The sequence below is a fragment of the Fukomys damarensis genome, unplaced genomic scaffold, assembly GCF_012274545.1.
Source record: "Fukomys damarensis isolate Sample0158 unplaced genomic scaffold, DMR_v1.0_HiC HiC_scaffold_18, whole genome shotgun sequence".
Taxonomy (NCBI): Eukaryota; Metazoa; Chordata; class Mammalia; order Rodentia; family Bathyergidae; genus Fukomys; species Fukomys damarensis.
In genome coordinates, this window is record NW_022900930.1 from 16771365 (window position 1) to 16790302 (window position 18938).

At 34.0% G+C, this 18938-nt stretch overlaps 1 protein-coding gene across 1 annotated transcript; it reads right to left on the reverse strand.

Moving 5' to 3' along the window:
* Window positions 1–514: 514 nt before the first annotated feature.
* Cnot7 (CCR4-NOT transcription complex subunit 7) lies at window positions 515–18913 on the reverse strand. Its single transcript, XM_010621791.3, has 7 exons — window positions 18738–18913; window positions 17178–17388; window positions 15003–15196; window positions 9274–9435; window positions 6553–6697; window positions 4834–4944; window positions 515–1681 (listed from the first exon to the last, which is right to left on the reverse strand). Exons 2-7 carry the CDS (start codon window positions 17292–17294, stop codon window positions 1553–1555), a joined length of 858 nt encoding a protein of 285 aa, XP_010620093.1. The 5' UTR covers window positions 17295–17388; window positions 18738–18913; the 3' UTR covers window positions 515–1552.
* Between the last annotated feature and the right edge of the window lie 25 nt (window positions 18914–18938).

The window sequence follows — 18938 nt, forward strand, 5'->3', positions numbered from 1 at the left end:
AATGAAGGAAATTACTGAGTTCAGTTCAATAGCCAAATAAAAAGGATATTTAAATCCCAAAATATTTCTTAAAAAAAATAAAACCATCAGTCATCAACATATAAGAAAACACTTCTGAAGCCTTTATTTACAAAAGCTTTTAAAAACAAATAATACCCTCTGTTTTGCAAACAATTTGTTTAAAAAGGACCACCCAGTTACAGCATTGTCATACAATGAATAAAGAATGTACAAGAGAAACAAACTACTGTTGCTAACATCTGGAGATTTGCTAGTATTACTGACTCAACTGTAGGTAACACATTATAATTTGTAGTCCCGCATTTCAGGAAAAAGTTAATGATTAGCAAGTCTTTCTACACATGCTCTGGTCTGGTCACATATTCTGCATGGCTAAATATTTCACAGTCTCTTTTGTCACTATATATAAAATAGATTGCAAAGATATACACAAAAAAATAAACAAGCATTACACTCCTCAGGTAATTTTATCAGCTATATATATGTGTGTATGTGTGTATTGTTTTCCACCAAATCTCTCCATTTTCTCTGTAGCAACTATGTAAGCACAATGTTTATCCTTTAATTTGATAAAAAATCTACCTAAAGGCTTATTATCTTTGGACTTTTAATGAAATTGATTTGTGTAATCAACAAATCAAAAGCATATGTCTATAAAATTTAAAAAATAAGCATAAACAGTTATGGAATAAAAAGCTGATCAGGGATGTGTGCTATAATAAAATAACTAGCTTCAATACCTTGAATGCCAGTTTCTGGCAGATACTAAATATCCAATCACAAGGGCCTTTTTCCTGAGGTGTAAAGCTGGTTTTAAAATTCTTTAGTCACAGAGCAGTCTACATATGACCAAAAGAAACCGGCAGACATTAGATGTGCTTGGAAGATTAAACACTACATACAGAAACAGTAGTTACACTAAGCTCTTCAGTAGTTTCCTGTCTTTTTTGTTAGTCTTGCTGAACCAGCAGTTTGCACAATGCCTGTGCTATATTCAGTGGGTCAGAAACAAGCAAATACTTTATAAAGTTGGCAAATGGTCATTTTTCTACCTAACCACAATTTCTGATAAAACAGAGGATTGAAATCACTCTCTAAAGTGCAAAATTGATGGTCCACAATCTCAAATAGCTAAAACTCTGCAGAATGGTAGGGAGAGACATGAAACAGTGAAATAAATTATAGTCAGTGCTAGTTAATTTACGAAAGGGAAAACACAAAACCAAGCTCAAGTAGGTAAAGTTTATCAAATTATTCAATACGATGTAGCTTTCCCCACCCTCTGTCACACACGCTTGCAAACGAGTATATTAAATTAAGGCCAAATTTAACCTGAATGTACTTCTACTTAGTAAGATCTGAGATAGGAATGGTTATACTTAGTACTAAAGGCCAGAAAATAAAATAGACTCTGAAAGGGCAAGGGGGAGGGGTGGTTATCTATTTTTTCAAGGGATTCAACCAGAGATAAAACCTATATACAAGCATGTGTGTAGCTCAAATAAAATAAAAATAAAAGGATTATTTCATGTCATGACTGCTTGTTGGCTTCCTCTTCATATGCATTCCCTGTGCCATTCTGTACGTAGGATGAACCAGAACCAAGGCCATACAAATGGCCACAATATTTGGCATCATCAATATGATCTTCAAAGAACATCTAAAAAGGAATTTTAAAGAAAAAAATAGAATTTTAACCAGAAGGCACCATTTATAATTTATATTTCAGCAGAGTAAGTACTGATTGCTCAGTTATGAAGCTCTTTTCTATGATGTTCCTGAGACCACACACTGACATTTAACAAATACGACTGATATCCTCAAATACAAAGCTCAAAAGGAAACGACTACAACAAAAAAAGAGAAAACTAGAATTAATGCTTATCTTTTTCATTAACATTTAGACTACTTTTATAAGAACTTGTGAGAAAACAAAACAAAACAAAAAAAAATTTTCATTCCATTAAGAGTACATAGGTGTTTTAGAAGAGTACGAGTTATAAAGGAAAAGCATTAGATGTATTTTTACATAGGTCACAGCATGTTAACATACTGAATATGGCTCAGGTTCACAGTCTGCCTATCTCAGTCAGGAACTAAATGACTTCACTAAAATGTTTCCTATCCCCCTGTGTTATTGCTACAAATACTTAAGAAAATCAACTTCTAAGGAAAAAACATTTATTTATTTTGGCTCACAAGATTTGAAGTTGCAATCATGGTCCATAGGTCCAGTTGCTTTGGCCCTGTGATAAGGTAGAACATTATGATTGGAGCCCACAGTGGAGCAGAACAGCTTGCCTCATGGCCAGGATGCAAAAGAGGAAAATAAAGAGGCTGAATTCCACTATCTCCTTCAAGAGCAATCTCACATGACCAAGCGCTCTTACTAAGTTCTAGTTCTTAAAGATCTTGGCACCATCCAGTAACATCACAAGCACCAAATCTTTAACACCGGAGCTGCTGGAGGACATTAGTCCAAACTATAGAACTATTTCATGCACTCATGATTAAATAAAAAGACAGTGCAAAGAATCTAGAAAAGTACCTACCTACAATCTGCTAAGCATTAAAATGTTAAGTTTTATTTATTCTTGGATTAAAGCCCTTTGGGGATATAAATTTCTTTAGCATATGAGCAGTGTTAACATTTACTATATTAAAATATTGTAATTTACTGAAGTATGCCACAAAAAGTATTGCTGAGTGAATTTTCACAAAGTGAACATTCTATAAGGGCACACCCTTAAAATATATATAAGGATTAGGCATTCATCAGCCCCTATTTTCTCCCCAACTTTCACCATCCAAAAATTAACATTATTTTGATTTATATTAACTTTATATAAATTATTCATGTATATTAATTTAGCTTAACTTTACACGTTATACAAATGATATTTTGGAGTTTATGTTCCTTTGTGCCTTTCAATATTCTCCTGAAAATGTTTAAGATTCATTCAAGTTATATAGGAAGAAATATAACTTTTACTCCTGTATGACAGTCTACTTTATGAATATAAATTATTGACCCCATCTTTTTTTTTTTTTTTTTGGTGCTGGGGATCAAACTCCGGTCCTTGTGCTTGCGAGGCAGGCAGTGGAACCACTGAGCTAAATCCCTGGTGACCCCATCTATTTTTTATCAACTGTGGATTGTTTTCCTTTGTGAAAATTATAAACAATGGCCTTGTAATTATTTGTATATATATAATTTTACATATGATAAATATATACTATATATTTCAGTCCTATATATTATGTATTTTGTCACATGTATGAACCATGTATATGAAATTCTGATGCTATATTTAATCATGTATATATAGTGTAAGGGGGGCACTGTTGGGTCATTAGGCCTCCTGATGTTTAACTTAGTTAATAATGCCTGATAACTTTCCAAAGTACTTTTAAGAAATTATACTTCAACAACAAAAATAGTACATAGATAAGAATAAATGAAAAATCAATGACAAGTGCAAAACTGAAGGCTTTTAGTTGTTTTGAATAAGTGCAAGGCTGAGCTGACTATATAAACCCTAAGCACAATGAACTAAACACTGACATAAGGTTGCTGTCCCTGAAGAAATTAAGAAAAATAACCAATCACTGTCAGAAAGCTACCAGTAAGCCACTGACACACTTTTAAAATGCAAAGCAGAAAAATCCAAAAGGCTCTTTTTAATTCTATAATGAAGCACTGGAAATAAGTATAAAATAAAATATTTACTTGTCATGAATGGAAATCCAAATTGCTCCTGAATTCATACTATGTGGCAAAATGGATTTAATTATTTCTCTTACTAATACATTTCTACAGAAATTTTAAATTCTCAGTCTCAGTCGACTCCTTAAATGTCTATAGGAATATAAGAAGTCCACAGTAAATAGTCTGCAAAAAAAAACTTTTTTCTGGGCAAATATGTATCCTATTTTGTTTTCCCACAACCAATTTTCTGTTGTGCAAAACAATGCATATTTAAGCAAATGAAATAATCTAAGATAGGTTTGAGTTCATTAAATTTCATTCATCTAGCTGGGCATGGCGGCATATCTTGTAATCCCAGCACTTGGAAGGCTGAGGCAGGAAGACTGCCAGGAGTTTGAGGTCAGCCTAAGATTCATAGGGAGTTCAAGCCCAGCCTGAACTACACAGCAAAACTCTGTCTCAAACAACCACCCCCCACACCAAATAATAAACTTCATTCATGCATAGAGTGAGGTAATAATCTCTACCTTTTGTCATTTAGGAGAGTTGTCCTACACTACTACTTGACTTTAACCCCTTTAGAATTCACTTTGTAAGGGTCAAGCCAAAGAAAAAGCATGAGTTCTACTCTACAAAATTTTCAAAGCATGAGCAAATAAAATTTTTACCACCAGTTTAAAGTCTAAGAGAAGGCCACCATAAGGGAAACCTACCATAAATTCCCTGACTTGGTAGCCCTAGTACTGATGAAGTCTAATAAAGATTACTTCTACCACTACTAATATGGTTGATCTTGACAAAGTTATTCTGGCCTGTTTTTCCCCTGAGAAAAAATATGATTGGACCTATATGATTTCTAAGTTTAAATTTCCAAATATTTACTCTATGAAGAACTTATTCTTCAATTTCTTTCTGAATTTTTTTCAAGATGATTTATTTTTGAATACATTCACTTAGTTTACAAGAATGGTACACATGACTTATATAGTACTTCTAATTATATTTTCACTTAATAGATTCTTATTACCTAAAACTTTTGCAATCAGCTTTTAATGTACTCAACCTATCAACCAAATGATAAAAAGGCACTGATGTCTTCATACTTCTCTCATTTTGAAAAAGGCCATTCCTGTAAGCAATGAATCAGATCCTGCTTGATGTTGTGGTCCTATCCGTTCCAGCTCCAACTGTTCAGCAACTTCTTGTAGTCCACCCTAAAGAAATATAAAAATTGCTTGTCAAAGAGAAACACTTCAGTGGCTGAATTCACAAATCAAGTTGAGAAACTGACCAAACTGTGGATAAGTTTTAGTATGTAAAGGTAAACCTTAAGATTAGAAAAAAAAGAGAACATAAATTATTATTTTTTTTTTTTTTTTTTTTTTTTTTTTTTTTTTTGGTACCAGGGATCAAACTTAGGTCCTTGTGCTTGTGAAACAGGTGGCAGAACCACTGAGCTAAATCCCCAGCCTGTGGGAGATGTTTATAATTTATCAGAAAGAGATCCTAAGCATCACAGGCTTGTATCGAACTTCTTAGAATAGTCTGCTGCTATAAGCTGCCTATGTTAATACTGCTAGGATTAAAAAAGAATAAGAATAAAAAGAAAAAGAAGGAAGAAAAGAAGAGAGGGAGAGACATTACTGGGAAACATGGACAAACCTCAGTAACAAAACAAAAACAAAATTCTCCTTTAAACTGTAAAGACTACTAAGCAAACTAGTCCTTCACTACATCATAGCTTGAAACAATGCTGGGCACAGCTGTTCCTTCTGAGCTAAAAATAGCATGAGGATTAGGTATCATCAGCAGCTGCTTAGGAGAACAGAATAATATTATTGCCCTTGTCACCTTGTATTAACCTAAATTTCAACATACTAGTAGTAACTCCTAATTGGAGTATATAGTATTCTTAGATATTTCCCTAGGATAATATAATGAGAAGAATTTGGCACCCTGTTCCTGAAAACTGTCACTACACAGACACATCAATTTTAAAACATGCTTCCAAAGCCAGACTAAAACATGGAGTCTGGAATTATCAGCATATACAACTTTTGAGGGGTAGGCTGAGTATCTATAGTAGTAAAGATATTCTGCTACAAGTTAACGTGCGTGAAATTTCCTCAAATGTCACAGAAGTCTGCTACTTTCAGTAGTTACAATCATAAAGTGATCTTTCTTAAACCTTATCCTAGTTTTATGCTGGGGATATTCTGTATTGTAGGCAAACAAACTCTTCTCTTATAATTATCAGTTTGTTAAAAATAAAGTTGCTTTATTCAATTCCCACACGCTTCTCTTTGCTTAGTACCAGGACTTAATATATTTATTACAGCACCTATGACTAACAAAGTTTACATCTTAAGAAAAGGGGGTAAAAAAATCTCTAATCAAGATAAGTTGAAAGGAAAAACATTTTACTATATTACTGAATCTATTTGACCATTGCTGGTCAATTCAAATTTTATCACAAATGGAAAGATTCCATGTGTTGGGATAGAGTGAAAACTTGTATATCTGTGCATATGAGCACCCCACTGGTCCTCACATTTCTGTTCTGGTTCATGATTTTCAATCTGGAAAGCAATTAATAAAAATCTGACACTTAGCTTGACTTGTGTTAAAAATGTGTCCTGCAAAGATATACTGAAGCTTTGAAATGGGACTGTCTATAAACTACCACTTAGCCAAGAAAAAGATCAAAACTGTAACATAAAACTTAAAATATGGTTTTGAAAAACATCTGGATTTCAATTTTATGTCAGTTACTTTGATCTGAATTGTGTGTTGATTGCATATAATATCACTTGAAGCCTTACTTTGAGATTTTTGCAGCTCTTCATGAGGTACTTCACATCATAAATTACAGGAAAAAACAATCGAAGGATCTCAAAGAAGTCAAGTTCTTCTTCAGGCAAGTTAGAATTGGTCAGGATTTTGATTAAATAGCCAAAGTCATAACCACTACAAAAGGGTTAAAAGAATATGAGAGATACATAAGTACTATGGAGATGACAAAAAAAATGTTTTTCTGATACAAATTATAAGCAAGTCACAACAGGCAAAAAAGGAATCAAAAAGAAGTGCACTCAAGTACAAAAAAAGATTTTTACACAACTATAATGGGAAAAATGCTGTCATCTTATGCAGAGTGCTAAAACTTGTTGCTTGATATACAGATTGAAGTACCAACCCAACTATATAGTCTATAGTCACTGTAGTGCTGATCCTAAAAAGAATATTGAGAAGAGTACCAAACTGCTCACAGAAGTATCAAAAAATTTAACTATGGAAATACAGAAATAAAGATGAATAGAAATTTAATGAGAATTTCAAAAGCTATCGAGAATTGGCATTTGGAAGACAAAAATAATGTAAATCTTCCCACCTTTTATATACGGTGGCAACTTAAAAACCCAAAGAGTAAGTCCCTTATCCAACAAAACCAAGTTTTTTTCCACTTCTCCTGACTATCCTGACTATAATACTAAGTATATAAGTATACACTCTTCCCTCACAATTCTGTTGCTTAGTATGGCTCTCCAAGAAATATTACTAATGGAAAGGATGCACGTAAAAGTGAACATAATAAAGGCTGAGAACTACTATCATAGATCATAACACACAAACTCCCATGCTCTCAAATGGACATCTCTCCCCATCACTGGCCTTTTTCATTGCTTTCTCTTTGTCCACTCCTGGACCTGTTACATACACATCCCCTCCCCCAACTGCCTTTCTGGTAAGGACCTCTGACAGCAAGCCTTCTCTGAAAAGCCCAGATCCCAGAGATTTCTTCTATAGCACAGTTGTTTTCTTGTACTACCTGTTAAGAGTACATGAATTGTTTTCTCCATTAGTTTAAAAGACAAGAATCACATTGTAAAAATTTTTCTCCTTGCACAGCGTTGGTACTCAATAAACATTTGACAAGATACTATTAACATGTTTTGGGGAGCTACAAAGTAACATTTGTATTTAATATTCAGAATTTTACTTGTAATTTGAAAAGGGGGAGTGGGGGTGCTTTAATGTTAAAAGATTAAAGTACATCAAACATAAGCACTAGAGAGGAGAAACAAATTTATAACATTTGGCAAGTAAGTAATATAAATCAACATGGCTTTTTTCTTACTACTAGTAAAGATTAGAGTTTAGGACAAACATTTCTTTACTGGAAATAGAATAATAAGAGAATAAGAGTGGAATAAAATCTTATCATATCTTGGTAATTTTAAAATATGCTACATCTGAATCCAGATTCTACACTACAAGAAGACATGAAACCTATATGGTTTTGTTCATCTTAATACCTATGGGCTAGCACACAATATTTGAAAGAATATATATAATAAAAGAATATATATATTAAAAGGATAGGAATATGCTTTCTAGTTATCTTGTACCCTCATGAGTAGAAATATAAAAAGAACTTCAAAAATTGCTCCTGAAGGTAACAGAGACTTCAGTGCTATTTCCTGATACACAATTTTAAATAGCAAATAGAAAGAGAGGATAAGTGAGAATAAGTATGTTCAGTAACTCCACGTCAAACATGACTGCTTAACACTATGAGTTTACAGTAAGAACAGTCCTTAACTGTAATCTCTCTAAAGCATACAGAAAACATGTATTTCAAATATATGTGGTGAAGATCAAGTATAAAAGCATTAGCATCTATATAACATAATGCTTTTTAAAACAACACCAAATAAAATCATTACCAAGGTCACTTGTAGTCCCTAGACTGTCAGTTTAGCTTATTTTACACAAAAAATGGTTCTTATACTAAAAAAATATATTTTTACATAATAGAACTTATTTCTTTTCTAGAATTCTCTTAAATGATCTAGTTTTATAATTATAAAGAACTGAAAACCAGCACCTACAGAGAATTTACTGTATAAAATGCTTTACTATGTCCTTTAAATATGTTATTACTAAGGCAACTCTACAAGACATTTCTTCTAAGTTGTTTTCCCTGCCATCTTCTTAAAAAAAATTTTAAATCTACTCACACACCCAACCATAGCTTTCCTTGCTATTTTTCTTCATTGTATTACTATACAACAAACTAAACATAAAATTAGGCTATTTAAAGAAATGGTGTGCACTCAATATAACGTAAACTGCACAAGGCCAAGGATTTTAGTCTGTTTTGTTCAGTTTCTTAGAATCTTATCACAGTGACTGGCACATGGTAGATAATAAATAATTCTTAATGGTTTCCTTTCTATAAACATAAAAATTTAAGGCTTAGATATGTTAAAGAAGCCTGGATGATAGCAACCATCAATGGCATTGCTGGGTTTCAAGCAAGGTCTATTTTTTCAGCCTGTACTCTTTCCACTAAGGGTAATGCCTCTCACTGGCAAAAATAATTCCTATTAGCCTCCTAAGAAGGAGACAAGGAGACAACTACATGGCAGTCAGTTATTTCTAGAACTAGTCCTGAAATTGCTGATATAAAAGACTGAGGCAACCAAGAGGCAGGTACAAGATGGAAACACAAATGCCATTTTCAATGCAATCTTTCTTACCTATGAAATGATAACCATTTGACCCCTTCACAGAGGACCACTCCTGAAGTCATAAGAAGTTCTGCAAAGTACTGTGTTTCAATTCCCTCCTCCTCATGTTTTTTAAACTGGATACCAGATGTTGTTAGTAGCTCTATAGAGTCCTGGGCATACATGTCCTCCCTAGCAGGAGAAAGAGAAAGACATTTAAAAGTGCCATTACTGCAAACACTGTTTTTCTCACATATCTACAACTATGGTGCCAGAAACAAGACAAGAGAATTGGCTTAGGTTCCATTGCTCCGATGCTTTACATGTATGCAAGGAAAATGTAACAACTTAATTCCACTCGTCTTCTACACATCATATAAACTTGAGTTTAAAAGAAGAGTCTTCTACTCACCAGACGCCAGCACTGCAAAGTGACAGACACTCTCTTTTCAAGGTTCCCAGTCTCAGCAGCCCTCTTAAGGCTCCCACATGGAGCTGCAGCCACAGCTGTGAGGAACTATGCCCATTTCTCATGCTCTCAGCAGAACCAGGAAGGAGACATTAAGTAGGAAACATCTTGTGTGCCTGAGTTATACTACATTCCATCTTAAAGAAAAGGAGATGCCTCCTTTCACAAATGATAAGCCTTTCAAATGGCTCCAATAAGTAGCCAACCTTTTAAGGACTCTGCTATAACATCAGTTTCTTCTTCCAATAATCTTACTCCTACATTTCCAAACTCAGGCCAAGAAATTTAAATATAAATTCAACATTTCTCTTAAACCAGAGGAGCCTTCTTTAATTTTCAAACCATCTCATTTGTGTAGGTATCCAAAATATTAAAATATTAAAGTTGCCAAAACGAAGATATATACTTTTAAGAATAATGAAAAGACATTTTGAAGATTCACCATTTTTACTTGGACGAGAGAGTACTTTTATGGCTTATTTTCAGGAAATCGATTTGCTTCTAAATGTCTCAAAAAATAACAAAGCTAACAACAGAAACACAAAGAGGAACAACAATCACTTTAAATCAAAATTTCCCCAGGAGAAACACTTAGAAATACATGGTATTTGAATAAATCCAACACTGTACAAATCTTTTTCAGATACTGGCTTTACAATCAATACTAAAAATATATACCTTAGAAAATAAGACTTTCACTCCTTGTGTGCCAGTGCTCACAGTGAGGCATGCTTTAGCAATTACAACCAACCAAAGGCATAACAAATTCTTCCTCAGGCTCACAAAACCCTGGACAATATGTTATCTTTCTCCCAATCACACAAAGGCAGTGAGTTTTTTGTTGTTGATGTTAAAGTGGTGAATGTTGCTTTACTAAAAATCAGTATTTACCAAATTTGTCCAAAGGCAGTAACTGCCCAGAGAACTTAACAAAAATGAGTTTCCAAGTCCCACTAAAGTCTCAGTCTTACTCACAGTTCCCAAATGAGAGACTTGGATGGGTATTTTATAATCAAGTAAGTTTGGTAAAGATATGTGTTCAAATTATTTTTACCTACATAGTTCACATAGCTTAATTCAAATAAAATTTATATACAGTACTCTCATCTAAATTTTGTGAGGCTATGTATTTTATCACTTGGACCAATTTCATGCTTTGTAATAACCACCTTGTGAGAAACATAAAGTTGGAAACCTAAAGCAAGTAAGTTAAATTTCCAAAGATGATGAAGAAAATTTCCTGTGGCAAAGGACACACCATAACTGTTTTGAGTTTATTTCTCAAAAGAGTACACCATCTCTGATAGTACCCATTTCAAAATTTTAAATCTTTCCATTCTACCTTCCCTACTCTCCAAATTCCTAGCAATGTATTAAAATATGCTAACCTCAAACAGATAAGTGAAAAGTGTAATCAAAATATACAAATTGCTGCAGGTTCTGGTGTCTGTTCACTGATTGTAAGATCAATCTATTCAGAATAATTATAAAAAATGTGATCCCTCCGAACACTAAAGATTAATCAACTATTGAAGTTTAAGGTAACAAATATGTTGTAACAATTGAACATGAACAATAATCACATATAAATCTCTGTAGAAGAATGTTTTCCCCAAAGATGCACTGCAATCCTCAGGCAGTATCTTAAAGACAAAGTATCTCAACTATGTGTACTAAAGTCAGTAAATACATTTAAATTTAAATTACCTCTTTCTACAAGAAAAAAAAATAACCTACCCTACTATAAAAATTCACATATCTAAACACTTGAGTTCCCTATAACCAAAGGGTTTAAAAAGTACTTTATCAACTAGTTGCTTACTCTCATATACTTTTCCTTTATAAATAAAATTAGCTTTGTTAAAAATATAAACTCCAGCTGAGGATTTAGCTCAGTAGTGCCTGCCTCACAAGCAGAAGAGCCTGAGTTTGTTTGATCCCCAGTTCAAAAAAACAAAACAAAGCAAACAAACAAAAAAATATATATGTTCCAATATATTTAAATTCATAGTTAAAAAACAAAGTGGAATTACAGATAAGTCACAAAATCACAAATTACATTTAATATTTAATAAGCTCAAATAAACTAATAACACAAAGTTGCTGAAAATCCAGGAAAGGCTATGAAAGATGAGAAAATAAACACGATTTGTAAGCTTGAAAAAAAATCATACCAATACATACTAGAGATGAAAGAAAACATTCTGAGAGTCAAAACAACTAATTTTTCAAAATATGCTAATATTTCACAGGTGAAACAGGATAGGAATTTTCATCAATCTGTAAATGCACTAAATTTTCAGAAACAATATCAATCCCATCTCCCTCTTTTTCTCAACCTGTAAACATGTACATGCATACAAAACATTATCAAAAATTTTGAAAGTACCCAAATCCTTTGGATGAATAAATGAAGTTTAAAAATATTCATCTTAAGGTTTAGCTCTCTACTTCTAATAAAATGCCCAGTCCTCACACCAACCAACTAAACAATGTTTAACTCATGTATAATCCTTAATACCCAAAAGGATAATAAGAAGGAAAAAACAGAATACAAGAGTAACACTAACAATTTTAGCCTCCTTATATGCAGGTATGGTGGCCATAACTTCGGTTTGCCTCAAACCATTGAAGCCAACTCTACTAGGAGCCACTATACTCCTCAGCTAAACCTATATTTTGTACTATTTATTAATACATCAGCACAACAGAAATGAATCAAACTTTTCCTAGCTTTAAAAGCAGCATAAAAAGCTACATTCTCAAGCCCACAATAATTATAGTGATATAAATATCAAGAAAATTGAAAGTAAATTATTTCTAAGTATAAAACACATGTGCTCATGTTTCACTTTAACCAGTAAGCTAGATATTACAGAATGTCTTTAAGAGTCAGAAAATATTATTTAACATAATTAAAACTTGAAATTAAATGTTATTTTGATTTTAATGTCTTTGTGTGCAATTAAAAACGTATCTTTAATGAAATTTAAATTCTAACTATAAACAGCTTTTCATATCTTATCTTTATATCTACATCTACTAAATAAGGAACTGCAGTTATTTCCTTGGCGCTGATGGTAAAATCTGGTAGAACAGTGGTATGGTTTAAACACTGAATTCTTAGGAGCACCCCTAACTTAGACCAGTGTGAAAACTGAGTACACAGAGTTCATAAATACAGAAGACAGACAGAAGAGTGATGGAAAATACTTAACAATTGACACATTTATTAAAAGGTCAATTTTCATCTTTCTTCAACATATACAAGATACTGCTCATGGTGGTCTCTTTCCATATTAGGCCATACTGGTTTTATTTTCAAAATAACTTCTCTTATTTTTTCACTACATCCTTAACCATATCCTAGAATACTAACATCATTGTAAATGGTTGTAAAACTTGCTAGTAAGGTAAGTCCCTGATTTATGAACAAGTTCCATTCTGGGAGAATTGTTTGTAAGTTGATTCATTCATAAGCAAACAAAGTAAGTCTTATAGAGCATACCTATGCAAGTTTTAAATTCGAATGTCTCTAAGTTGAGGACTCTATTCCTTTTGAAAAAAAAATTAGCAAAAAAATATCACTCAAACACTTCAGTAATAAAGCCAACATTATTAAAACAAAGACATTTCTTCAAATTTTACCAAAACTGAGACACTCCTGAGTAACTTCCTACTCGTACTGAGACCACAACAGTATCTAATTACAAAACAATGTTCTAATGATCAGCTTGGATAAAAAAGAACATGAAACAAAAAGGACTAATTAAAGAAAAGGATTGCCACTGGAGAAAAGGACAACTCGCATCTTGTTTTAGAGCAGTAATATTTGTAAAAGATCATCAGTTATAGTGGAGATGAGTATTTTGTACCTTTACAAGGTTCTGGAGACTACAGTGTTACACAATGGGTTATTATCAGTATTATTATCAGTGGGGGTGAACCTATGGCACATGCATGACATCGGGCTGTTTGTTATCACTGAAAGGTCTAGTAGGTTCACCATCAATGATGTATATAAAGTAAAACAGTCACATTAAACATAATGCAATTATAAGCTAAGGTAATGTACCCTTAACAATACTGCCCTCTAAAATTATCAGCTCTGCTATTCATAGCTTTTTTGAAATAGCACATTATTTAACAAGCAGAAATAAAGAATTATTATACTAGTACTACCTATTAATTGTCCAGTAACTTAATATTTTTTAAATCAGATGTAGATCAAATTATATAAATATAGGCTGTTAAAGACATTGCGTTATTGCAACTATTCAATATAGTGAGCATTTTATTTCCTCAAATTAATAGTCCATTTGTAAATAATCTGTTCTTGCCTGAAAAATACTCCATTGTCCCACTTAGCAAGACTACTTCCACTCATAACTAAGGATTATGACTCGGGAAACTAAGTTTAGACCCAGGGCTTTAGTTTCGACTTGATTCTGACAAATAAGAAACACCAGAATACTGTTATTTTTCCTGCATGTAAATTAAGAGGTTTTGTGAGTTGTGATGAGAACATAACAATTACATAAAACTGATTTGAAAAGAAAATGCACCCAAATTTCCAAGAACTATCTTACTACATTTGAAATGTAATCTCTTAATAAACTGGAATATGTCTGCAATAAAAATCTCTCTACAAATGGAATGACTTATTTTAACAAAGTCTAAATTTCAATTGAACACTGTATTTAAAGGTAAAATTAATGTTTCATGATTATTATTTTCTAAGCAGTATTTTCATACCCAAAGTTTTTGGGCTGGAAATGTAGTTTACTGGTAGAACTTTAGCATACACAAGCCCTGGGTCCAAACCTCAACAGCTCAAGACAATCAAAACAGTTTTCCAAATTCTAAGAAAAATGGCAGTCATATTTTAAACATAAACATCTATAAAACTGAAGTATTTTTGCTGGGCATGATGCTACATGCCTATAATCCCAGAACTTGGAAGACTGAGGCAGGATAGCTGTTAGTTCAAGGGCAGCTTGTGTTACATAGTGAGTTCAAGGCCAGCCTAAACTATACAGTGAAACACCAATCTCAAAAACCAATAAATAAATAAAAATAAAATAAAACAAAGTATTTTTATTTAAAAGTCAAATCTTTATAAATTGAATTTTCTGTCTCATAATTAAAAGGAAACCTACGCTTTTGGAATTTTATATATTTCCAGGATAACTACTAAATTCACTTAGAATTTCACTATACTTGAGGTAAGCAATTCCTAATATTAAACTTAAAAGGGGGGGGTTGGGGTATGTTTTCATTTCCCACTTACGTCAAATTAAATTTAAAATTAAACTGCCAAGTTGAAGTTCCTGGAGGGTATTCTCCTTGCTCATTCATAAATGTCAGTCCTAGCTGAATTATCTTTAATAAGTCTACATTGCACCGTAATAGTTGGTACTGATAGTCAGCATTGCTCCTGAATTCTCCAATTGGTCTTGCAACCACACCTGGAAACTCGGTGTCCTGTAAAACAATTTTAAGATTAATTATTTACTTAATGGTCAGAAGCATAGTCCATAAATTCCTAGAAGTTTTGATGCAAATTAAAAGATCCTGTTATAGATGACACTCCATACATTCATATTTAATTAGTAGTAAATACAGTACTTTTTAATTAAGTACATTACTTCTTAAAACCATAAAACTCTATAAACATATCTTTTCTTTAAATATGCTATCAATAAACAATACATAAAGATACATGGGATAAATACAACTAAATACTCTAGACCCAAGAGAGGAGAAAAATCATGAAATCATGTCCTTTGAGGGATAAGCGAAACTATGCTCACAGTATTCCAATACTACAACCAACTTGAGTGAAGAACTGGCTACAGAGTAGAAAATATACTAATGTTCCCAATGGTGAGAGAAAGTTTATCTCAACAAGTTCCATCAGCCTTCTAATTTCTTTGACTAAACCAATATTCTCTCTATAATTCACAGGGAACATTTTAATTGCATGCCACACACTCCTTGTAGGATATACCTTATCATCTGTGTGGCTTTTTTTTTCTAGTACATGGGATTGAACTGAGGACCTTGTCCTTGCCAAGGTAGTTGCAGCACCAATGAGCTACATCCCTGGCCCTATCCCTTATCATCTGAAAGATAAATATAAGTATAAATTTCCACTGGGTCAAAGAATAATTCCCTCAAAAGAAAATAACTTCTCTGCCAGGGATGTAGCCCAGTGTTGACATGCCTTCCTGGCAAGCCGAGGGTCTTGAGTTCAATTGCCAGTACTAGGGGGGTAAAAAATAATTTCTACTCTAAGTTCATATTTATTAAGTAGAACTTTATATATTTGCAAATATTCATAATTTTACTAGTCATCCCACTCCTTCCCTCAATGAAACACATTTATTTTTATTTGTACTAAACTTACATCTATTAAGTATCAGAATTCAAGCTAAGAGCTAAAAACAAAAACTAAACAGCAAGTCAACATGAAATAAAGAAATTAAAACCTCTAAATTTAGTCTAATTCAACAACCAATTAGTGAGTATTATACAGGTTATATCAAGTGTTGAGGGGAAAAGCAATAAACAAGATACTAATTCCTTGCTTTATGGAGTTAATCATCTAGTCTACCTAGAAAACTTGTTGCAACAGGAACACAAAGTATAATAGTAAAGCAAAAAAACAAAAAACAAAAACCTTGCATGAACAGTCTAGGACTGAATTACTAGGCTGTGAAAAAGGGTTGTTTAACAACAGTGTTTCCAGAGCTCTAGTGGTCTACATTAAAAAAATGTAGACCAACAATGTTTCACTGGGGAGACCTGATTTTTTGTTTTTTAAAAGAAATCCAGGAGTTCCCTGGCTTCCAAGAGTTCACACGATACTATTAGCTAGGCCTTCATGTTACTATAATCTGGTATGATACTCATAGGAAGTCCCTAATATTCTCCTGTCGAACATAAACAATTTCTCAAAATTTCAGTATGAGAGGCAATCATTCTTGCAGTCATATCTGAAAGGACGAAAAAAAAAAGTCCACATCACAAAATGACCAAGTCTCTATTCCTACACAGAGAAGTGACTGTTGTTGCTTCTCTATAGACTTTCCCTCACTCGCCTTTCTTATTCTAATTAAGATTAAAACATACAATCATATAATTACCCAGCTTGTCAAAAGCATCCAATCCACAGCGAAGTCCTGCTCCTTTAAGCCTTTCCAAAAACCATTTACACAAGCCTTGATCCTAATGTACTTTATAAGCACACTTACAAATGTTCCATTATTCCCATTGCTTTTTTTCTTACTTGCAAAGAGTAATAAGCCTAACTTTTTATATCATAGGTATATTTCTGATTTGTGGAAGGGGGGCATAAGCAATTTTTTTTTTTAATGATTAATCCCTGCAATCAAAAGGGTTGAAGACTATCCCAATACTCCCCTTTATAAAAAGCTTTTAAAAAATTTGGTCATGGGCATACCATAGCAACATAATTGTATTTTCGGATAACTTGACGAATTTTCTTCATCTCTTCATCCAGGTTACAAGCCCAAACTTCACAAATTCTTTGGCTGTGATCTACAGTTGCTGCTGGCATAGTGAGAGCACAAAGAAGTCTAGACGCCAAGCGTCAAAATGTTATACTTGATTGAAGACTTGTTTCATAAAATACCTTTCCTTTATTTTTGTACCTATTAAAATAAAAAACAGCTATATGGTAAATCTGACTCACAGAATTAGGCTGGCAGAAACCTAAGACATTACTCAAATTCTCTGATTCATAACAAAATCAAAGTTTAGGAAACAGTTTGTCTAAAGTCACACATCTAATCTGTAGGGAAAAAAACGGAATACACATCAATTTCCGGATTATGATTTTAGTGTTTCAATGCATACATACAAATAATTCTATAACTTTCCATTACATTAAAAACTGTTTAGCTCAATTCATCCCCTGCACAAAAGGAAGCCATCTGTTTCCAGATTTTTAAATTTTTACTATTATTATTAAAATACACTCTTGCTATGTATATAGTTCAGGCTGGCCTGGAACTATGTAGCCCAAGCTGCCTGTGAATTCCTAACTCAGCTTGTCCAGTGCTGGGATTATAGGCCTGTGCCACTATGCCAAACAGTTTTGAAATGTGTAAAAAATATTTATTTCAAACGCTCTAAGAAAAAGTAATAGCCATAGAAATCTTTTGAATGTTCTCAGAAACAGGACGGAAAAAGTAGGCAACAGAATTACTGCATTTAAACTTTTCTAATTTTCTAAAAATGAGAGCCATTTTCCCCTGAATACCATACACAGACCTCACCCGTCTGTTCATAAACTAGAAGTTCATGTCATATGATAATACGGGCCAAGATATTGCTCCTAGGGAATTTCCAAATGCTTACTTTGCACCAAAAAATGAAACAAAAATCCGTAACTGATTTAAACGAGTTTGTGTCTTCTTAAAGTTCCAAGCGTAACCTCGAGAGCTGAGTTTCTCTCTCTCACACACACACACACACACACAGAATGGACACTATAGTTTAACACTGCTTTCCACCACCTCTCTTTGACAGTTCCAGAACCCCTGAAGACGCACCAAAGGTCTTCTCATTACTGGAGGTAGCATCTCAGAGGGTTCCCAAAGAAACAAGAGGACAGCACAGTGGCATTCATGTCATACAGTACTCTTCCCTGTCAAAGAGCCAGTACGAAGGCGGTGATAACATTTAAATGGGGGTCAGACTGACTCCCAAGCACTGCTGAGTGAAAAGATAACAGGACCTGAAGATCTAGGCCACGGCCCTCCACTCTCAATTTCCGTCCCACAACGAAGCCCAGGTACAAAGCCCTTACGTCATCACTGCGCGCCAACCTCTTGACATACCCCAGCCCGTTACCCTACCCCCCTCACCCGCAGCCCAGATCCTCCTTCCACTCCGGTAGGCTCTACCGCACATCCTCTTAGGTTCATCGTTCCCGCCCTCTTTTTACTTCTCCAGCCCGCCATTCCCCCGGCAAGCCTGCAGCAAACTCAAGATCTACCCTTGTCTCTGAGCTCGTGATCATCCTCCTCCTCCTCGCCATAGAGACAGCACGGGGCGGCGGCGGGTGCCCCATAGACACCCCTCGCCCAGCAAGGGGGAAAGGGGATCTGGAGCTGCGCCGCACCGTGCTGCGTCGTCGCTTCTCGCACGTCCTGGCGGGGGCGCTAGATGATGACGCGACGCGCAGAGGGGGCGGGGC